The sequence below is a fragment of the Sturnus vulgaris genome, chromosome 5 (assembly GCF_052056855.1).
Source record: "Sturnus vulgaris isolate bStuVul1 chromosome 5, bStuVul1.hap1, whole genome shotgun sequence".
Classification (NCBI taxonomy): Eukaryota; Metazoa; Chordata; class Aves; order Passeriformes; family Sturnidae; genus Sturnus; species Sturnus vulgaris.
The window spans coordinates 67,318,017-67,341,936 of record NC_142247.1 but is presented as its reverse complement, the minus strand read 5'-3'; the positions used below and the strand labels follow the sequence as shown (position 1 = coordinate 67,341,936).

The following is a 23,920-nucleotide window of genomic DNA, read 5'->3' as shown; positions in this document are numbered from 1 at the left end:
TACCATGTAACATGGAGGACTTAAACAGCTATTCTAGCTAATATTCCACAACTTTGGGAAGCACATTCCAGTCCCTCACCACCCTCACAATATTTTCTCCTAGCATGTAATCTAAATATCCCCTGTTTTGATTTAAAACCATTCCCTCTTGTTCTATTACTACCTGCCCATATAAAAAGTAACTTTTTAATAAGCCCCCCCTTAGGTACTGGAAGGCTGCAGTGAGGTGTCCCCAGAGCTTTCTCTTCTCAGTGATAACCTCAAGAGAACTCTTGTGAAGTTCTGCTTATCTTTGGGGGTGTTCTCTCTTAGTCTTTCCCCTTGTGTACTACATTCACTGAATTCCCTTGTTTTTATTTCTTGCTGAAGACTTCTGCACTGTGCTGCTTTGGTAAGATGTAAGGAGAGAGAAATAGAAATAAAAGGAAGTCAGACTCATCCTAGAATATGCAGTGTGTGTCACAGTGTACAGTGACATCCCCAGTCACCTGGCTGGATGTGCCCACACTGAATTCATGCAGCAGGAAAGAGGGAGACACAACAATGGAGTTGATCACAGGCTGCCACTGTGTTTTGGTTGTTCCTCTGGATCTGTAGAGTAGGAGCTCATCAAGAAGAATTCTCCAAGCTCCATGTACTGTGAGGCTGCTGCTGTAATAGCACCTAAAAGCCACAGCAGGGTTTTGTGATGTGTATTTGCTACCCCATCCTTTTCCTTTTGCACAACCAGCCCAGCCTGGTCCTGGCCTTTTCTTCTTGCAATAGGAAAGCTCAGTTTTGCCTTGTTTGTGTTGCTGAGAGGCTTTGAGGTGGCTCTGGATAAACAGCTCCTGCCCTTTGTCTTGCAGACTGCAGGCATTAATGAGCAGGCAATGACACCATGGACATCAGACTGTATTTGGTGATGAGTTAAGGGCTTGTTTTGGTCTCCCTTACTCTACTTGTACTAACTGGGTGAAAGATTGCAGCGGAAATCTCCTTAAACAGAGCTAAAATTTCTGGGTGTGGTCAAGATATTTTGGACATCTTTCTTCTGATTTCTGGAATTTGTTCCATTCTAGGAGAACATAATGTATTTTAAATACCTTTTGATTTTTCAATTTCAAAAGACAATTCATTTTTAAATGGGTTTGCTTATGAATAAAACCAGCTGTGTTCAATTAATTGAGCAAAAACAATCACTTGAAGAAAAAAATAAAATATTTTGGTTTTCCATGGTAGACTTTGGCCTTGCTTTCAAAATTCATTAACGATTTAAAAAAAACCCAACTCTTCTAGAAAAACCAAACCACCAAAAAACACACCCAAACCCATGAACAAAGACAAAAAAATCCCACAAATCTTGTTTATTTCAGACTGACCTGCAATCAACTTTTTGAGTCTTATTTTTCTATTCTGCCAATAAATAAAAAGTGATCAGTTTTTCACAAACCTTTTGCAATTGTGATTTTTATCTGAGAGCCAAGTTACTTGGAACTTGTGACTTCCGAATAAAAACCTAAAGATTTCTTCAGCCTCCAGTTAGGCATTGTAGATGCTGGGTTAAGTCTTGCTCTCACCTACATTTCTTCTGATTTCAGCATTTTACTCCCGAGGGTGCAGGGCTCAGAGCAGTGTGATTACTCTCAAGGCTCACAGTCAGGACACTTGGGAGGAAGTGTGACAGGACCCCCCCTGCTTTGAGGTGAATTGCTCAAATCTTTAAATATTATGGGAGCAATAAAGAGACTAGAAGAGATTGTACTCTAAACTCAAGTTTTACATAAATGGGTATAAAAACTATAAGCTGTTATAAATAAAGAAACTAAAATAGTGGTGTGAGACAACAGCAAAGAAAACAAAAATAAAATTTCCCTTTCTTAAAAGGTTTTCACACTTGTGTGGTGTGGAAAGCCTCTGCTTTGTAACTTTCCTCTTCTGTCCTGCTGTGTTTTGAAACTGGATTACTTCATCAGGCAATACCAAACAATCTGCATCCATGGACATCCCATGGAAAGTAGTGAAAGGCTTTCAAGACAAAGCCACATAAAGTACAAGATTGTCAGGAGCATTCAGTAGGGATGGAAGTCCAGAGCTCTGCATGTTTTGGTTGTTGAGTTTTTTTGTATGAAAATCCCACATGCAAGTGGCTTTCAAGCCAACTAAGTATTCATAGCAGGTGTTCAGACACAGACACTGTGTCATTTTCTCAATAGTGCTATCAAAATGAATGAAAACCCCAGCACAGTGAGATCCTCACCTGCTATAAATTAACTTCAGTGGTGTCAATTTTGATTCTGGGCTGGAATTCATCTGACACAATGCCTTAATTTTTAGTGCAAACTCTGTGATCTGAGCAAGCTGTGCTTGCCTTTATTTGGAGAGTTTCATCCCTGCCTGAAGTGTCAGACTGAGATAAGCCAGGGGAATTATGCCTACTTCCTTCCACTGAGTACAAAGGGAGAGGGACTGACAATCTCAGATGTAGCTATTTACTTAGTCCTTGTAAACAATGAGTGTTAGATGAGGTGCATTTGACCCTGATTGTGGCTTTCCATAAAAATTGAGAAGAAACTCCAACTGGCCTAGGCATTTTTAAGAGCTCCATAAAGATGAGACGTCAGAATTATGGTCAGATATTCTGACCTTTTGTCACACCAAAGTCAAATTAATGTATCTGCCCAACCTGAGGTGCTTCAGGAGGTCTTAATTTGGAAAGGAAGACTCCCAGCTTCTCAAAACTTGACCCTGGACCCTGCATCAAGGTGAGAAACAAGCCTGAAACAGCAGGCATGCCAGAGGTGTGGAGAGGAAGGAGTTGAATGCAGAGCTCTGCATGTGGGATGGGCTGATCTATGCCTATTCTGGCGAAAGGCACAGGAATTCCTGTTCTGGACAGCTCCATGATGCAGAGGCTCAAATGGCTGCCTCTGTCATGGAAGCATTGACATCAAGTGGTCTTTGCTGGTGGACATGTGGATGTTTAGAAAATATAAGCATCCATCTACGAGTAGGAATTTTAAGAACCCGCATCTTTAATTTTTGCATTCCAAATCTCAGCTACTTCCTTTGCCAGTTCAGCCCTAAAGGACTTGCAGCTTTCCAGAAATGTGTGAAAACATCTGCAAGTGCAGGAGAATTGGGCTCCAGAGAACATGTACATCCCACACTGTGTATCCATAGTGTCTGACTTTCAAGCCTCTCTGGTGTTGCCTTTGAAGTCAATGAGAATTTTGCTATTGACCTCAGCTGGAATGAGATCAATGGGAACAAGCCCTTAGGTAAATATGCTCAGGCACATTAATCAAAGGTGTGTTTGTTTCCTTAACGACTTTTTGGACCTGGCAGAAGATGGGATTTCAGGTTGTTTCCATAGAGTGAAGGCAGCTTTAAGAGTGCAGTTTCAAAAGACAGACTTTTAAAGTATTTTGTAGCTGTCTAGGTAGGTGGTATGTGTGTCTTAAAGCATTTGGTCTGAACACAAAGGTCACCCCCGAGATGTGTGTAAATGTCTCCTGCATTTCTCTTTTTTGACTTTCTGGTCTCTGTGGTGCTCCAATTACCTTTCACAGCGCTGTTGATGCAGACAAGCTGAACCAGCTTTGTTTTGGCTGAAAATATTAAATAGTCTTAGCTAATTTTTTGACAGATTTTCTTCCAACCTAATATAAATCTTCTTTGCTTTTATATGCTACCAATCTATTGTAGTTGGCATCTATCTATTGGCATTTAGTAGTGCCAAATGAGTGAACCAAGAGTCAAAATTTTTTTCTAATATCTCATTAAGATGAAATTAGATATTTTCACTTTTGAAAATTACACCAATATTTTAATAACAGAAAAAGAAATTGAGATGCTTTAATAATGTGGGTTTTTTTTAAGAAGAGGGAATTTCTATGGACCTTGAAAAAGCATTAATCATAAACACATATATTGTGATATGGATTTTATAACATAGGCACTGACCAACACACAAATACCTGTGTACACACACTCCAGACTTTTTATCCTTTTTACCATATCTCCTCTCTAGAAAAACACAATGACCTTGAGAGAGTAAGAAACAAAAATGAAAACCATGCTGAAAAACTTTTATCTTTTTATTATTGGCGCCTTTACATTAATACTGCTGTTTTGTGCTGAGAAAACCAATCTGTTACACGTAAGGTAACTGTAATATACAACATAGAAATGCAGTCTAAGTTAATTACAACAAGGAGCTACAAAAAAAATTCGTAGGAAAGAAGTCACCTAACATTGCAACTGTGCTTGCAACAATCACTCCCTTACTGCAGGACTATGCACATTGTGAACCATGGTTATTTACATGTCCCTTACAACCGTTAACAACAGAAGGGCTAAAATCAGTCTAAAAAGTTCCAGAACGTCACTATATACTGTACAATCCTCAAAAATAATTTATTACACTGTTTCTAAAAAAAGGTACTAACTTTGCTTGGATGTCTTTTGTTTTCTGGTGTTCTCTGGAGTGCACAACATGTGCAAAATTTTTCCTAACAGTCTAAAAACTCAAGAACTGAACCATGAGCCACAATCACAGAGATGAAGTGGTGGAGTCCAGAACTTCCCTCCCGTTGCACACGGTTGGCACGTACATACTGGCAGATGCTGGAAGAGAAAGAGAGGGGAAAATCAACTGACTTCAGGACAGCAAAAAGGGGCAGCACACAGGATGAGAATTTGTGTTGGTCTGGAACATCTCACCCCATTTGAGCAAGGTGCCTAGGTGCTGCTTGCACCTCTACATGGCAACTCAGACCTCAGGCTGAAGCATCCTCTGAAGAAACCTGATTTCACTTTGCTGCCCACTGGGAGCATGGAGGGTGATTGTGCTCCTCCAAGAAGCATCGGAATAAAATACATGACTTTTTCTTTTTTTTTTTTTTTTTATGATTCTGTACCACTGGATGTCACTTTGTAGCACTTTGCATGTGCATGTGAATTAATACAGCTGTAGTGGTGTCAAAATACCTCTGTATAAAAAAAAGCCAACCTTTGGATTTTTTGTGTTTTATTGGCAAGAAATGCTAAGGTCTGCTCTTTTGAGCTTTCACATAATTGGAGCAGACATTCATGAAGAAAATATATGTAGTTTTAAATCCGGGAGATAATCTACCATATTAAAATTCTGTGTCACTCACCTTTTAATTAATAAAAATAAGAATTCTAAGAACATATTGGGTGAAATGAAGAAATTTTTTAATAACTGAATTTAAAAGGAAGATTATTTCTCACCTAATCCCAGAATAATTTCTGCCTGTAATACAATTCATTTCTAGGAGCTCTGGATCAGAATTCAGTATGCATCTGGTGAGGACCAGATTCTGATAAACTTGTTTACATAGTATAACATTTTATACATCAGTTATTCATTGCTTCAGTGGTATTAGGTGACAATTAAATTTGAGCATAACAATCTGTTTCCAAATGTATTTGTATTCTGAGAAGAGAATATATTACCCTGTTCTGCTTACGTCTTGTGGATTTTAATTTAAGAGCAAACTGTTTTGTCCATCTTTGTTAAAATTATCCATTGGGCATCAGGAACGTGTTTTCAGATACTCTATGACATCTCTGCTCAGGGCACCATAAAGTTGCTTTTTGAAAGATACATTAGGTTAATGGTAACAGTGACCCAGAGAAATGTGATGCCTTCATCAAAGAAAACACATGGCATGCGGTGACTAAGTAAACTCAATCATCCAGTGTAAAAAGCAATTTATGCAGCTGACAAGGGCATGCTCAATCTTCCACATCTGGTGCTGGCTGCATTCTCAGTTGCACTCTGGTTCTGTAAAGATGCTCAGTATCATTTTTAGAAAAAATTATTCTTTCTTCAAATCAGCTGGCATTTTTCATTTTTTCATTGACTGAATAAATATTTCAAGGAAAACAGAATTGCTTTAACAAAAGAAATTTAGAAGCATCTACTGGACTAACCTACTACTCAGAGGGCAGGACATCTTCCTGAAACAGGAGACCCAAACACGAGCCCCTCTTCTGGATTAGGTCAATACATGGGTGTGTGTTGTGAGTCACAGGTGTGGAGCAATTTTTGTGTGTAAAAGAGCACAGGATGCCATGTCTGTGATTTGTAAAAATTAATTTGTATTTTTTATTCTGGTTTTATATTCTGTTTTTAACTGGGTCTAACAGTATAACATTGTGGCAGCACAATTACCTAAATTTTTGGTTTTTTAATTGTTGTTATTCTTATTTCTACATTTTTGTTGGAAAATAGAAAAATCAGTTCTGCTCAGGAAGATTTCTGATTTAAATCCTTGTTCTACTGCAGTATGGCTACAGGCAAAAGCATTTTGTTTCCATGAACATCAGTCACTTAACCAGAATTTTTTTAGCTTCAGGCTTTTTTTTTGAAGTCCAACACACTGACAAGCATGAATAGCTCAAATACTATGGTAACTGGGTCAGGAGGATATCAAAATTGGACAGAAATATATGGTGGTAGGCGAGAAATGAGTGGCCTTGCCTTTTAAGTTTCCAGGCTTCCTGCACAGCATGTACCTCTCTTGCAGTGCTGGGATGCAGTTATTAACTCTGCTGGGTGGAGTAAAGTGTTCACACTGAGCATCCAGCTCTCCTGAGACAGAACAAAAGACTTTGCTGTTCATTACAGACCTCAGCAGTGTTAATCACTGGCCCTGCAGGGTTCTGAGCCACACTCCGTGTCTTATAGCAGCCACCAAGGGGTTTCCTGGAATACTGCTGGATATGCAAGAGACACTTCACCTTCATTTTGTGTTGAGACCAAGGACAAAAGTGTGACATCAGCAGAAGCTGTGATTTGGCTCAAGTTCATGCTTTTGATCTTCCTGGCTGTCCCTCATTTTGCTTAGATAATCCAAGGAAAAGAACCAGAACTACAATGCAAGAGCCCAGCACTGCCATGGTGACCTTGCAGCTTTGCCTGCACGGCCAAGAATAGGCAGATCTGAATTTGCTGTCAGTGTGCCACTTAGAATCACAGAGCCATAGAATATCCTGCCTGGAAGGGACCCACAAGGATCACTGGATCCAATTCCCAGCTGTGCACAGAGCAACCCCAAGAATGACACCATGTGCCTGAGAGATTTGTCTCCTCTACTCATGCTCACAGCTGGACAACTGAGAGTTAATCTCAGTTCTATCAGGGCTAGTTTGGAGCCAGGCCTGAGAGAATAAATTCAGAGGGGAAAGCATTGCCAGCCTGGCCATAAGCAGTAGGTTCAGGTCTCCTTCTGACCCTGTGCAGGCCACCTGGAGGAGCTCAGCTCCGTGTGCAGCTCTCCACGTGGATGTAACTTGGACAAATGACATCTGGGTGTAAAACCTCAGTCTGAATCATGAAGGTGCTTATGAATTCAGGAAGATGAGTTCTCTGTGAAGTTTTGTGGGTGCTGGAGCCCATAAAAGAGAAAAACAGGGGAACATCCCAATCGGGGACACACTGCTGGGGCAGCAAAACTTCTGCAGCGCACTGCCAAATGGGAATTTTCAGAACCAAAACAACGTGTACAAATATATACATTTCAAAACACGTCATATACTTAAACACACTCTTACCCTGCATCTATTTGGCTTTAATCTCTATATTCTATATTTTTTTAGTCCAGACTTCAGCTATCAAAATGATCAAAGCTTGACACTAACACTTAGACTACCCAAAAACCTAATGAGTGTCACCTTTTCTCAGAGTGTTTGAGCAGTTTTCATGGTTCAGGAAGCTGTGTTAAAAACTGTCTGTGTGTCACTTGCTATTCAAGAACCACTACGCTCGTGGCATTCATGGTCACTGGAGTGAAGAGGTGGTGGCAGCCCTGAGATGCAATGGAGATGGGAATCCGTGGACATAGGAAAAACACTGACCTCTAGAGCTCTGATAATGTAGAAGAACTGGCTTTGCAAAGTTACTAGAATGCCCTAGAGCTAATTCTGATGCGTTTGATATTAAGGAGTTTCTGAATGATGAAAATGCCAATATGAATGATGAAATGCCATAGAGACCAAAATAAAAACAGGCTGACAGCTCCAGGAGTGATGAGAGGAATATTTTAGACAAAGATTAGAACCAGTTTGGATAGCAACCTTTTTGGAGTTTTATAACTGTTTTATAAAACAGTTAAGAAAAATAATGTAAATTTATTCAAAATAATTTACAAATTAATGGAAGGGAGTAAGGGAAGATTTTTCATCTTGAAAATATTGTCACTGTGATAGACAGTGCTATTTTCCCAAATAATTGTCCTAGATGGAAACTATAGGGCTGTTTCTTTTGTGTGTGATGGACCTCTGAACCCTATTTCCATGCCTTTCCATGGTCTAAAAATCCCAACAAGGTGTGCAGCCCTGATTCAATTAGGTGGAAGCAGTAAAAGTAAATAACTGCAGCAAACTTTCTAAACAATGAAGTCCTAAGAGATTGTAATTCTGGATTTTTATGCTTTTCTTAATGTAATCAAGCTGTTCAGAAGCCTGAAAATGCAGGTTTTAATGTGAAGATGTGCACTGAGGATGTCTCTCAGTTGCATGCAAGCTTACACACACGTGCTTTCGGCCATTAAAATAAAAGTATCAAATTCCAAAATGCAATCCAGAATCCAGCACAAAGTATTTATGAATCAAAATTATTTCTGACTAAGCTCCTACCATAGCATGAGAGTATTAAAATCTTGGAAAGACCACTTACACAAAATTGATAAGGAATGAAAAGAATCTCATGGGACTTACCATTTCACACTTGTAAGAGTTTTTGGGAATTGATTGGTCTTTTGGGAGTGTTCAGCACTTCTGGCACACGGTACCATCTCATTAAATTTTCCAAAATAGCAAGGACTGTTTACTCTCTAGATGTAGTCCTGACACTGGGGGACACTGGGGACCTATAGAGCCACATGGCTGATCTCTTCTTAAGGGACTCTGGACATTCTTGCACAGTGTGTTTTGGGATGGGAGAGCCAGGGATGGCTGGGATGTCTTCACTTCATAACCTCTGCTAATGTGATACACAGCAGGGTGCCAAGTTACTTCCATGCTCTGTCTGAAATCTGAAGTGCCAAAGCTTTAGAGACAATTTTGAAATGTGACACTCAAAAACCTTAGGCTAGGTTATTATGAACTTGCTGGAAAAGCCTTGCTCTGTGTCCCCCCTTTCCTGTGTTTCTAATTCCCTTCCTCTTTATAGTTGTAGTGTGCTTTTCAATTAGATTTCCAGGGTGGACATGCTGTCAAGAGAGCTCTGTGAATGGAGTGATATGTGCTCCCATCTTTGATGAGTTAAGTTAGTTCGGCTAGACAAAGAAAATAACCCAAACAGATATGCAGGTGACCAACTCTTTTTTTTTTTTTTTTTTTTTTTTTTGCAATCCATAAAACTCTCTGAACACCTCACCCAGAAACGGAGTGACAGCCTCAAAACAAAATCACAGCTGTGAACCTGATTGTGATGAAGAGAGCAAAGATGAAGGAAAGAAGGGAATCAGAGCAAATGAGTTGTCCTTGCAACAGGACACTGATTGCTTCTCTGGGCTGTGGCACTGACAAAGGCTATTGATCATGCTCTGCATACAGATGCAGTTTATGCCATCCCTTGGATGCATTTTCTGCAGATTGGAGTCTTTTCTTATAATGCAGGTGATGAGCCATTGAGAGCACGCTGTGTTGTGGCCCAGATCCTGTCAGTGCTGCTCTGACAGGAGTGCTCCAAGGCAATCTGCTCCTGTCACACTGCCAGAGACACGGGGGCTGCACGGTCTGTGCATCAGCCTGGCGTCAGTGCCCACCTAAAACTTTCTGCTGATTTCTGTGAGCTCCAGAGCAGGCTCTGAGCTGTCTCCCATGCGAGGGGGGTGAGTTTTCCTCTCCAGACACAAAGGAAATGATGCTTTCTCAGGGTTACATAGTTCAGCCCACCTTGTCTTTACCCGAACCCACCAGAACCCCACAGAAAGGTGGTAGTCTTGTTACTTACACTGGGAGTAAGTGGTGCCGGTCCCACTGACACTGAACCTGTTGAGGTGGAGTCTGTGGGTGACCACGTTCTTCTGGGGCTGGAAAAGGATGATGTGCACCTTGGGCGCAAACAGGCAGCCCAGCACAACAAAGCCACTGAGACTCACAGAGATGCACATGGTGGTGGTTTGCACCTAGGAGAGAGTGGGCACAAAGCACTGTGTTTCAGTATGGAAAGCTCTGAAATGCAAAATATTAGAAATGTTACTACATAACAGCACGAGCCACAGTCCTGGGGGTTTGCACTGGTGCAGGCTGGTGTAACCTCTGTTGTATCCTTATCATCCACAATCCCAGCATCAAGGGAATGAGGTGCTGGTGGTGCCCTGTGACTCTAAGGGAGAAGTTGAGTGTGTTCTCCCCCGTTTTAGTACAGAAAGGATAGATCTGCACTCTTTCTCTCCTGCCCTTGATCTCTAACTTGATGACAGAACCCTCTGTAATGCCTGTCATGCAATATCTGAGCAATGTTGGCTGCAGTGGGAACCAGCTCACACGTAGTGTACATTCTATTTTACATCAGGTGTCTCATGCAGAGCGTCCATCTGAAACTCAGTTTAGTCTCTAGCTCCAGTCCTAATCAGAGAACTTCAGTAAGCCCTTGCTGAAATAGAGGTGTGATTTGGAGTAAAATTAATATCTGGTGACTGTTTTCAGACTGGGTCTGAAAGGTGTCCTGATTTTGAGGCATTTTTTGGGCTCAGAAATGAATTGTTTGTAAGGCTGTAAAATTTTAGAATAGTTGCCTTGGGGCATTTGTTAGCATAGCTTTGCTGGCGCTCTCTATCTTTTATCCTTTTTATTCAATAGTATAACTAGGTGCCAGTTTACTGCCTCATTTTCAGTTTATAGTCTTTTCTTCCAAGCAGATTCCTTAATTAAGATGTTGAATTAAACTGCTTTAAACTCTATTGCTTAATTTGAATGATTATACATCTACGGCTCATTTTTCCTTAGTTATATTCCTGCAGTTCTTTGAGATTAGCCTTCTTCCATGGGAATGCTTCTCATATCTCCTTGTCAGAAACAATTGGTGCAAACTGGAAAATAGAATAAGGAATGGACATTGCTGCTTTACATATATACTGAGCACATTTGGTGTTTTATCATCAATGAGGATGATTAATGTGACCATTTAATAATTACTTTTTGCACCACGTGCTTATTGCAAGCACCATGAAATTTGCTCAGCTTCCACTGGATGTGTGAACATGGAAGATCCAACAGAGCCTGCCTGAGAAAGGAACACCTTATATTCACATTCTCCTTCATCTCTCTGAATTTTGTCCACAGACCTATGCTGTCAGGTCAGGTGGATATTGAACTGAGTGCTGTATGGGAAAGACAAGACAGGAGTTTTCTTATAAAACAAGAGTAAATGAAGCTACCTTTATTTTCATTAGTTTCAAGTAGGTTTTTCACTATCAAAGCCCTCTTCCCCCACCCTGTTTTCCTAGGATTTGTGCTGCCTGGAGCAGCTCAGCTGTGCTGGCATAATTACACACTCAATCAATTAAACGATTTGGGTTAAAAATAGCTCCATCCCACAGGGTTCCTTTTAATCCAGGTCACTCCAGTGGTTCAGTGTGTAACGCAGCCTCACAGACTGGACTAGTGTGCTGCAGAGTGGAGGAAATCCCACCAGACCATGTGTTATGCTAAGGCACATGGAGAACAGGGAAGTGATTTGAGACAGCCAGCACTGCTTCACACATGTTATTTATCTGGAATTCTGTAAAGCCTTTGATAGGTGCCCCCCAGCACCGTTCTCTCTAAACTGGAGAGATGTGGATTTGATGGGTGGGCTGTTAGAGGAATAAGAAATTGGTTGGATGGTCACATCCAGAGGACAATGGCTTGGAGTCCTGATGGGCATCAGTGACAAGTGGTGTCCTTCAGGTGTCCATATTTGGACCAGTTTTAGGCAGTATCATCATAAATGACATCGATGGAGGGATCAAATGTATCCTCAGCAAATTTGCAGATAACTCCAGGTTGAGTGGGGCTGTTTCTAAGGCTGTTTATTGGTGGTGCTACCAGACTACATTAGGATGGCACAAGTGGATTCAGAATCAACATGTGACACTTCCTGGAAATTAAATATGGGCTTTTCAAAGGAACCCCAGAAGTGGAGACCTGTTATGAAAGTATAAAAAAGATGTTAAAAGCATTTTCCACAGATTTTATAGTACTTGGGTTGGTTTATTTGAAACCTTGTATATAAATTCAATGCCTACAAGTGGTTTTGAAAACTCCACTCAGGAGATAAGGCTATAAAATTCTGCTTGAACAATCAAGTCATGCTCCTCTTGGCCATTAGTGTCTGTACTGCCCACTCATGTGACTGTCTGCACTGATATTTCCCTCCTACTGTGTCTGTCTTCCTGATTACTTTGGGTGTCCAGAACTGTTCCCCAGTGCCTTCCTTAAACTTTTCCTTCATTAGCTTCAATCCATTACTTGCTATTCTAACTTCTCCTGAGACTGAATAATCCCTTCCTCTCATTTTGTTGCCTTGAAATTATTTATAGTCAGTGATCACGTCTCCCTGGGTTTACTCTTGTCTAGACTAAATATATTTAGCTCTTTTACTGTCACTCTGCATGTCTCACTGCATCATTTGTTACTTATCCTTGTTTTCTAGGGGTTTTCTGTACATTTCCTAAGCTGAGTAAAATAATACTAAATATATTGTTCCAGGGTGGCCACACCAAAAGTATGTTAAGTGACATTATGAGCTCCACAGTTTTATAAGCTATTTCATGTACACGCTATTGGCAATAAAACTCACCTAAGGTAATCTACCTTTCGTCTGGGCAGAAAGTTGAACTAATTCTCTGCAAATTGCCGCAAGGGCCACCTCCCCCAGTCACTTCTCACATCGTAATAACTGTGAGATTTCCAGTGGAGCAGACCTGAACCTTTTTTCTGAGACAATTTCCTTCTGTTCAAAAATATGGTTTTATTGAACTTGAAGCTTTGCAACAGTCTCTGACAATTTAAACAGTTTAATGTTTCTAAAGTTTGCTGGTGAAGGCTGACCAATATTTGCTGCTCAGTGAGGTATGTGTTTTAAAAGTGCAGAAAGAATACAAAGTTCTGTAGAAGTAGAAGTTTGTTGAATTTTTTTTAACAACCCTGTTTCATAGGAAATTTTGAAATTCTATCTTTATATTTTTTATTTGGAAGGAAATAACCATGTTTTAATAGCAGATTCTTTTGCAGAAGTAGACTGCTTAGTACAGATTTTATTTTAAGCTCAATTTCTGCCAAATAGCTCATTATGACTAATTTTAGGTCATGATCTACTAGGTTTTTCTGTTAGGACTGTGACTTCAGATAGTGATGAACCCAAATGAATACTTAATCCATATGTTATGCCTCTATTGCAATCAGACTAACAGTATTAATCCCTTCCATCTCTGACTGCACATGCTCTTTTTGAAATGAGATCACCTTTCTTAGAACTAATCCAAAATCTGGTAATATTGAAAGAAAACCCAGGGGACAAAAGAAGTGAAAAAAAGCCCTTGGTGAATGCTGACATGGTCCCCTAAAGTGTTGCATATGATTTATGGAAACAGATGTCCAAAGACTTACTCTGTAGTCACTGGATGTCACATAAAATATGGGGAGAAAGGCCAGCCAAATGATGCAAGTTGTGTACATTGTGAAACCGATAAACTTGGCTTCGTTGAAGTTCTCTGGACACTTCCTGGTTTTGAAGGCATACACAGTGCATAAAACCACGAGGATGACATCATATGTTAGGGACATTAACATACTGGAATCTTTGACATTGCATTTCAGGATGACAGTCTCTCTCTTCTCGGGAAGCGTGTATCGCCTCGTGCCCGGCGCCTCCAAGATGAGCCACACGGACACCACCACCACCTGCACCAAAATGAGACTCAGGCAGATGAACACCTGAGAGCTGGGGCTGATGAACTTGGGCCTCTGAGCACCGTTCTTTACACCATCAAATATTCTGGCAATGCAGTTCGTTTTTGTCAGGAGGGCAGAGTAGCAGACGGCGAAGGAACTTCCCAGCCCCAAACGGCGGAGGGTGCAGATGGCTGGAGAAGGCTTGGCTATGAAGAAGAAAGTCATGCTGTAGGACAGGAAGACCCCAAAGAGCAATATGTAGCACAGTTCACGGCCAGAGGCTTTCACCAGGGGTGTGTTGTTGTGCTTGATGAACACTCCAATGACCATGAAAGTACAGATAAAGCCCAGGCATGCGATGGTAACAGGACCTATTGCCCAAGCATCTTCCCACTTGATGTAGTCCTCTGGTAGGTCATAGCAGCCAGTCAGGTCAGCTGTGGGCCATTTTCCAGGCCCGCAGTCTGCACAAGTGAATTCATCAGCCAGGTACTCATAGGTTTCACAGGGAATACAAATCCAACAGCAGACATCTCCTGGTTGCATATTCTTCATCTCATTAGGAGCACAGGGGTCGCTGCACTGGGAGACAGGGACAGAGCTCCTGGACCAGTGGATGGAGTCTACCTCAAGTGACAAAGTTTCTGCCCACTGACCAACCTTCACGTAGGAGTATCTGTCTCCAGTGAACTGGAAATTGAACACATTGTATCGTCCTATCCCATCTCCATAGGCATCGAATTTGACCATACTGTCTGCATCATTGGGAGGGTTGAATGGAGCTGTGGAAAAAAAAAAAGAAAAAAGAAAAAAGAAAAAGAAATAGAGAAATGTTATTACCAAAGCTACATACGATATTTTTTTCATCCCTTTGGCAAGCACAGGCACCTGACAGCTTATAGAATACAATTCAATTGTCAACAGGTAAATCAAGAGGTCTGTGTCTGCCTCAGTTTTGAACTTGGAAAAAGAGGTCAGATAATGGAACTCTATTTCACTATACATTCACAAATCTAAGATGACCAATGTCCTTACTTTATTTTGTCTTGGATACAACTTAGTTCTCTAATTATTTTTCCCTGTATGCATCACTACTGTCTCTCAAATTTTCTCTTGAAAGAAAGAGGTCTGCTTTTGAGTCTCATCATTTTTTGGTGAAACTTGGCTTCCATGATACAAAAAAAATCAAACAGTCGTGTCATTAAATGTCAGTTTTGATGCCAACAGTCTGGAATGCAGTTGAATAGAGGATCAATTTTTTTTTCTGTTGGAGAAGTAACTGTGAAGTCCTCAACAATTTCTTACTACATCTTTTTCTCTTCTCCCTCTGTTCAATACCAGTTTCTGATATTTCTTGTATGGTCTGAAGTCCCCAGCATGTGCTGCTTTGGTCCTGTATCTTGTCTGGGGAACACATGAAAAAAACACAAGCTGGATCTGGGACCTTCTGTGAAAATAATATTGTAACACTTCTAACTGGTAAGCTCTGGAGAGTTTTGTTTTTCCTCCAGCTGAGGCCAGGGAATGAAGAAATATTAAAAATCTGTGAGGCAATTGCATTTACCATGTGATTTATTGGTCATTTGCTGTAGTATCAAAGGTAAAAAGCTTTACAGGAAGGAAACAAAATGATTTTTTTTACATTGATGAACAGTAAAGGTGATTTTATTTCCCAGTGTCTTTGGCCATAGAATTGGTTCCACTGTCATTGCTGGAATAAATCTCTTTCCCTGCCTCTGTGCCCATTCTGTGCTTGAGCTTGAGCAATATTGTATAAGGGTGTAATACTCTCCTCCATTTCAATCTACAGATACTTTGGATTTCTGGTGGTAGATTTATTTAGCTTCTTTAAAACACTGAGGCCAACTTCTTTCACCTTTATTCCTGCAGAGCATTACCTTATTTTGCAGTACTCTGGCTACACAAAACAAGGGTTTTGGCACAGAAGCCCCAGCTGGAGAGTTGAAATTATGATCTGCACATCCTCACGTGCTGCACTTGGAGTGCATTTCTTTCCCCACATTCTGCTTATTGTAAGGCAAAGTCAGAATAGAATTTAGACACCTACACTCTCTTCTGAGTCAAGACTCTGCTTGTTCTCATCCCTGCCCTCTCCTGCTCCTTCCCACCTCAGCTGTGTCAGCCACAGTGGTGGACAGCCTAGGTTTGCAGGATTACAGAACCATGGAATTACAGAACAATTCAGGTAGGAGGGGACCACCAGCAGGGCCCTCTGATCCAACCCCCCTGCTCAAGCAGGGCCATCCCAGAGCACATGGCACAGGATTCATGCAAACAGCTCTGGAATATCTCCAGTGAGGGAGGCTCCACACTCAGGCTACCTGTTCCAGTGCTCAGTCACTGCACATAAAAGAAGTTCTTTCCCATGTTCACATGTTCCAGTTTCTGTGTTTGCCTCTTATTGACATTGAGAAGAGCCTGGCTCCCTTCAGGTACCCACATACACTGATGAGGTCCCCCCCAGTTGTGTCTTCTAAAGCTGAACAAACCAAACTCCCTCAGCCTTTCCCATAAGACAGATGATGCAGTCCCATTATTACCCTCTGCTGCACTTGCCCCAGGAGCTTCATGTCTATCTTGCACTGTAAAAATTAGGAGTGGGCAACCCAAGAACCCAATACGAAGGCTTTCTTTTTGTTTGTTTTCTTTTCTTTTGTTTGTTTGTTTGTTTTTTGTCACTGTTGGCATCTAGCTGTAGCACTGTAGTCCAACAAGACCTCTGAAAGCACAAAAATTAATAGCAGCATAATCCTCCCTCAAATGGCCAGTCCTGCTGGAAGTGACATGCTCTAAATTAAACAGGTAGATAAATTCAAAATATAGGCCAACAAGAAGAATATTAAGGAGCTTTCCTCCTCTCCCTCCTCCTCCTCATGCACAGGCGTGCAAGCTCCCTCATCCAGGAGCAGCATTAAAACGAAATCATAATGCAGCACTTAACAGCTCCTCAATAATATGCTGTCATTGCCAGTGTCTTATTTCATTATTCATAACACTTCTATAGATTGCAGAAGCTGTTAACACAGCAGCCAGCTTTAAGAGCCAGTTTATTCACTTCAGTGTTATCCAGGCCAGCTCTTGAGGTGGGCTAAGAGCCTGTGACTGGTGCTGGCACCAGTGGAGCTGCAGACAAAACTGCAAACTGCTTGTTTGACATCAAGTGCATAACTTGAAGGCCACAAGTGCAGCAGTGCAAGTGACCTGAGGGTCTGAAACACCAGCACTTTTCAGGAAAGAATTCCCTCTGTAACATGTTTATTAACCTCTTATGAAGTTCTGATAGAATATTTGTCATTTAAATAGAGCAAAGTATTTTCTTTAGACTTTGCAGGCAGGTCCAGAAGGCAAAGCAGGTAATCCCACACAGAGTTAGCTTGAAGCTCAAGTATAATTGCCCTCCACAGGACTGTTCCCACGCTAGAAGAAACAAAGGATTTTTGTAGGACAACATGTTCTAAGTTAACCAAAGCTTGTAGCTTGAAACATTCGTTTTTAGTGGCTGCTGATAGAAGAAAATAAATCACCCTCTTTCAGATGGAAAGGATGAAATCATTTAACCAAACAATGATGTATTAAATTATAGTATGGTGAGCCAAAGCCTACAAATGAGCCCACTGGGTGGCAGCAATTAATATACCCACTGATTATATATAAAATCACTGAGGCATTTTAATGTATCATTTATCAACATGTTCTAGGTCCTGTAGGATCACTTCCAAAAAATAATGTTTTCACAAAATATGATATAATAATAATCATAAAATTAAGATGCTTATAGGTAAGAAAGATGCTTATCACAAGAAGGCAGGACCATATGTTTTACAGTAAAAATAACCATTTTTGCAAATTAGTTTTCCCAGAGATGATGTCAGGCTGTCATAAGTCACTCTGTAATTTTTTCATATATCTCAGTTTTGAGAGGAAACCTACAATCTTTATAGCAGGTATTTCTGGCAGGTCTATTTCAGAGTTGTAGCTCAGCTCTTTTACATTCATCCCTTGGGAGAGGACAGACAAGAGTCTCTGGATCTCATCAGCTGCTAGCTAAGACAATATGAACTTTGCCTCCTTTGAGCTTTTGAATCTTTTCCTTCCCTTGTACTCCATGAAATGAATTAGCCCCGTGTAAAGCAGTTATACAAGAGGAATTTTGTAAAAGAAGTTATCAAGGAAAATAAAGGATAATTAGAAAAGACTTAAAGCAGTGATGCTGTGTGTTCCAGCTTGCAGCATTTCAGCAATGGAGATGCAGTGACGTTTGTAAGAGCAGGAGGGCAGAAGACAGAAATCTCTGGAACCCCAGTGCAGGCAGCTCAACTCTGTCAGCTCCCTGAGAAATCTTATTGGAGGAGAGGATTCCATTGTGCAAGTGGAGGACAAACTCCTTCAGCTTCAGATAAGAGAGGAATAACTGCAGATTTATGACTGTTTTAGTAGCAGATACGGATAAGAACATAACATCATAGCTTTTATGTAGTGAATTATGTCATTTGTTTCCATCTTCCTAAATGGAATCAATTTTTCCAACAGTCACATAACTTGCAAAAATGTGCTTATCTGCTGTTGGAAGCAGGTGAGCTGCTTTTATTTAAAAATCTTTAATATTTTTGGTGTCAGTGATGTACAGCTTTTGGTGACATGAAAAATTTCAGAAAGTTCTGTTGGGGAGATTTACTTAATATTTGGGCAAAATCTTTATTTGAAGAGGAAGTATGAGAAATACATTCAAATACTTCTAATTCTGCACATTGCCTCAGTTGAGTGAAAAATTATCCAGGAATTTTTTATAAGGAATCTATTCATTAATAGATGAGGAAAACAAAGCAGTTTTCATCCTAATTAGGCACTGGAAATCTTTTAAGAGGCTGAGCAGCCTACAGAAAGATGTGTGTCATCTTAACTGGCTTGGAATCAGACCAGGTTTTGTTTGTCAGCAACATCTTTGGGCCAGGAAGGTTATTTTCTACAGTCTTTCATGTTTCTGGCACAGATTTGAGTGTGTAGATGCTGTCCTATAGAAAATATCCTCAGTAACATTTCCTGGTAGGAATGATGACAGCTGTCCCTACATCTAAGAACATTCTTCATGTCCACTAAAATACACATCTGTTCTTTGTTTGCAGTGTGTTCTTTCTACACAAGGTACAGATCACAGAGGCACAGCTCACCAGCTAGGAGGCAATTCATTAATAGCAAGGCTTGAGAAAGCACTGCAGTTTTTCAGCTTTGGCAGTTGGCAAAGCTGGGAGATTTCATGTGGTTCAGAAAGGGATGTAAAAAGAACTATTGGCTGCACTGGAGGTACCTTCTTCTATAGCTTCTTTCTCCCAAAGATTATGAGGAGATCATGATTAAATAGAAATGGAAAAGTAAAGAGGGAACAAACTGGAGTTTCTGAAAAGTTGAGTAAAACCTCCTTAGTCTCACTAGATGGTGCTGCAAAAACTCCAAAATCCTGATTTTAGACTGAAAAATAAGACATTTTTTATGTAACAGAAAAATATAGTTATTTTTTAACGCCCCCCTACTCTTCCTGTTACATATCCAGGGCAATGACTTTTTAAAACACCCTAACAAAGAGCCTAGATAATAATACAACAGGATATGGTGTGTTTGTCCAACAGGCTCATCTGTGTGTATGATGCCTTATCTTGAAAAGTATCAGAAAAAACCCCAAGAATGCACATTTTTTTTCATTCTCTTTTATCTTTAGCTCAATATGTCTTCTTGAGGTCAAAGTGACTTATTTCTGCTTGGCTGAACATTTAGACTGAGCAACAGAGACCTGATGCACCCACTCCCATTTCTGCTGCAGCACAGCACAGCTGGTTTCATACCTGATTGGCAGAAGGCACATTGAAATTTGGCAATTTAAAAGTTAGTAAGGGGAAAGATAAGAGTGAAGTGTCACTAGATTGTCCCTCTCCACAATTAACAAAATACTAATTTCCACAGAGACAAGCAGTCACTTTTAACCTCTGCACCACTGTCTCTGGATGTGTTTGGGTCATATGCAGCATTGCTTCTTCTCATTTAAGAAATTAATGAGACAAATGAGACAGATTAGTCTCCTACAAATGTAATTTTCCTATTTATGTCTACAGATTTTCCATTCAGGTCTATGGTTTCTCTCTTAGGCTAGACACTTGCTGTAGGGAATTTTAAAACTAGTTATAGACCCCCACAACTTTTGCCCTGGTCAGAGACAGAAATGTTTTCCTCAGGCCCTGTTGAAAATATCTATTAAGGGAAATACGTGGATGAGTTAGGTATCCCAAACTTGTGTCCTACAAAAGAGAATGAGTATTTCTAGGGTTTATTTTAGAGTGGTATCTAGAATAGCCCAGCCAAACTGTTCTTTTTCTGTTGACCACCACGAGTGTGACTATTTGGAATACATCCACTATTTATGTATCTGCAGTCAAGTGAGATGGGTAGCACCAGTGTCTGCAGCACAAAGGCTCACAGCTGGAGCACCAAGTGCTGCAGCATGTCCAAGCTCTCTGCAGTGCACCTGAGGGCAGGTGTCTCACAGCCTGTCTGCACAGGCTGCTCTGGGGGCTGTCAGAGAGATCATCCTGGGAACATTTGCAAAATAAGATAAAAAGGGTCTGAAAAACTAGAAGAATTCCTTCAGCTTGTCATTATCCTCATTATCCTCAGCCTGGCTGAGCACAGAACTCCCAGGCCACCTTTCCTGTGAATTGCTTGCCTCAAGCATAATGTTTTACATTTCCAGGTAGGTGTTGTCCTCTTGCTTGTGAGGCTCTTGGGCATAGGTGTGGTCTTTAGGACTGGGGAGAATGAACTAGATGCTAAATTACAAACCTTCATCAAGAAAACTGTGAAATTGCTTTTATTCTTTTTAAGGAAGTCTAAGGAATTAAAAAATAAAATTTCTTCTTTTTTAAAGCATTTGGATTTCGAGACATGGAAGGTAAAGGCTTGTAAAAATTCTGCACTCATTATATTTCTCCTTAAAATACAAATAATTTCTCCTGAAATTAAGAATATTTCTTGCAGTTCTTTTGTTAAGGTTGGATTAGTTTAAAAGAAAACAAATACTTATGGAAAATCATCCAAGGTGTTTTTCTTTTTTTTTAAATAAGTCTGTTAGGTTGATAATTAATGTGAGTAATTCATGAGATTCCAACATAGAATTGCCTTTCAATTGACACCATTCTTTTAATTTAAGTTTATCTACTTAAAGAAATGGTTGGCACAAGAGGCAAAATGCATGCAATGTAATTCAAACCAGCAATCAACTTGCAATTACAAAGGAAATTAAACCATGACTTCAAACTGCCTAACTCCTCCCTCAGGCCAACTCACTGTTTTGTACACAGAAGCAAGGGGAGCCCACTCCCATTATGAAGAATTATGGTCACTGTTTAGGGTGACAACACATGAGCTCAGGAGCTGGAACTCTAAGTTCTGGGCTGGCCTTTGGTAGCTCCTGAAATATTTTGATCTGAGGAAAATTTGAGCTGGCTGTTGAGTTCTCTGTCTGTGATTTGGGTTGTGACTTTCTGCCCGTTCAGAGGTTGTGGGTAATTCGCCCAATTTGTCCAATTTTTCTGTGTCCAGTTTGAATGTTTGGGTGAGGGACATTCCCATGAAACCTCAGAGCTGGGAACTGGTGCCATGCCTTTTACCCCTCTCTTCCCAGTACATCCAAGGTGCAGCTGGAGGAGAGTGAAACTGTGTTTTAACTGTGCTAAAATTTACTTTTGGACTAAACTGGGGACATGGTTATATCACAGGGGCATGAATCTTTCTCTTTTTGGAGGCACTGTTCCATGATGTGCAAATTGCACCCCCAGACTACAGAGTAGCTGTCTAAGGAAGTGTTAAATACCTAACAATATTTTTGCCCTTCTTTGTCAGCCTGAAGGAAATAGGAATTTAGTTATTAAGATATTAAAGGAAGTTGGTTAAAACATTCTTTCCTCTGTGGGGACTTGTGGATTAGAGAGGTGTTTCCAGACACAGCTCTGAATAATTTAGTTAGATAGTTTGCCCTTAGAGATCAGAAGCAAACGAACCATGAAATAGACCCTCTGGCTGTTATTTCCTAATTGACTTGATATGAAGACACTCCCAAATCAGGTGGACTGACATAGATTTAATTACTTACACTGCAATGCTATTATTTAGTAGCAGTAATATTGTAGCTGTGACAGTCCAAATGACAGAAATTTCAAGTGTCCAAGAAAGGCAGTATTTCTTATTAGACTTACAGATGGAAGAAGTGCACAAGCTTTCAGGCCCAAGGTCACTCCATTAGGTCATCAGCACCATTGCTCAATACATTTGACTTTCATTTATTTAGAAGAAAATGCTCCGCTCAGAGTTTAGTATATCAGGCTTTTATTTCCTGCTGGAAACACAATTTCCCTTTGCAAACAGCCTCATTACTATCCATTTGCAGAGTAATTGCTGAAAGCTTTTTCTGTTCACTTCTTTAAAAGTATAGAGTTCAGAAACACAAGGTCTGATCGAGATGCAAGACAAGATATGACAAAGAGATGTTATGCCAAAAGCTTCTTTTTTTCTAGATATGTGGGCAGTCTAATAAAGGTATTGCCTCTTCCTACAAATCTTATGACTCTATGCGATTATTTTTGTTAAGGAGCTACTGAAAACTCTCAGCAATCACCCTACAAATTGCTAATAATGAGGTAATTTGCAAAATGAAATTGTATTTGCAGTAGGGAAATAAAACCCTAAGTAGTGAATTCTAAGGAGTGCATGCATTTGAAATAATTGAAGCTCAAATTTATTGAACATTTTGTGGAAAAAAGAAGGAGTTGTAGAATGCCTCAGAGCTGGAATGAAGACTCAATACCACGATGAAACACAGGAACCTTCAGGCTCAGACATGTTATGCAGCTCAGTTATAGCATCTGGCACATCTGACATAATGCTGGTGTAGGAAAAAGAATTGGAGTACAGCTGGAAAAGTAAATGTTTCACACATCACATGGTGTAAGATTCTGGATTGGATCCGTTTTCTCTAGGAATATAATTCGTGAATGCAAAAAAAAAGTGACCCATATTTCTTGAACATAAGTTTAATTAAAGAGTCTATTTTGGAAGTGCAGTTTTCTTACAGATCTCCTATGGAGAGTGGAAAGGTGGGCTCTGGCTCATGTGAGATGCCATCAGAGAGGTGGGTAACTTCCACCATCAATAATTCTCCAGTTATACTACAAAAGTGTGTCAAAGAATATGTGACAGCTGGGTGGCTTCAGTTTTGGCCACTGATGAAGAAATAAAACAAATGTTTTCAGTAAGGCCCACCACACACACACTGAATGTGCTCATCTTCCTTTGTAAAGGCATGAGTCTGGATTTTAGTTTTACTCTTTTCCATGTAATAAGGCAGTGGCTAGAAATGCACATTTACTGAAATTGAAAGTTAATTCGGATTTTAACAGAGTCCATCTCAGCTGACCAAATGCTGAGAGGTGAAAGTGGGCTTCTCACAACAATGAATTTCAGGCAGAAGAGAGTGAGATAAAGGATAACTCTTGGCTTTTAAGGCTATTCCTGCATATAACACAAAAGCTGCCAAGGTAACACGTCATCTCTCCCAACATCTTCAGTGTTCATTTGCATGTGTTATACTACAACACACAACCTGCACGTCCTATTAATACTTGCAAATTCTTCTGTTCTCAGGGATAAAAGATAAAGCTGAGAGCACAGAATCATTTTTGCTAATGCTTTGCTCCACTGAATCAGTTCAGCAACAGCAATCACTGGACCTCAGGGGAAAATGTAAAATGAAAATGTTGATTTATTTGCTTGTTTTATGGTGGAAGCAGAGACACATTGATAGGATTAGACTGATAAAATGTTTCAGAGATCTAGAAAAGACATTAACAGTACTGCCTCAAACCTTCCTCTGACTTGAGATAATTTCTTCTCCAAAGAGCCTTCAAAGATGGGTTTTTTTATTCTTTTGGTTACTGGAGCATTAACTAGCCATTAGCTATTTATT

At 40.3% G+C, this 23,920-nt stretch overlaps 1 protein-coding gene across 5 annotated transcripts in view; it reads right to left on the bottom strand.

Annotated features, from left to right (window-relative positions):
- Window positions 1-4,061: 4,061 nt before the first annotated feature.
- GRM3 (glutamate metabotropic receptor 3) overlaps window positions 4,062-23,920 on the bottom strand; it is a 102,609-nt gene continuing 82,750 nt past the window's right edge. For all 5 annotated transcript variants that reach the window (XM_088165889.1, XM_088165890.1, XM_014883132.2 and 2 more), the window contains 3 exons: window positions 13,609-14,675; window positions 9,968-10,142; window positions 4,062-4,608 (listed from right to left, as the gene is read on the bottom strand). In XM_088165889.1, the coding sequence (XP_088022015.1) occupies window positions 4,535-4,608; window positions 9,968-10,142; window positions 13,609-14,675 (1,316 nt within the window). In that variant the 3' untranslated portion in view covers window positions 4,062-4,534. The remainder of the gene's footprint in view (window positions 4,609-9,967; window positions 10,143-13,608; window positions 14,676-23,920) is intronic.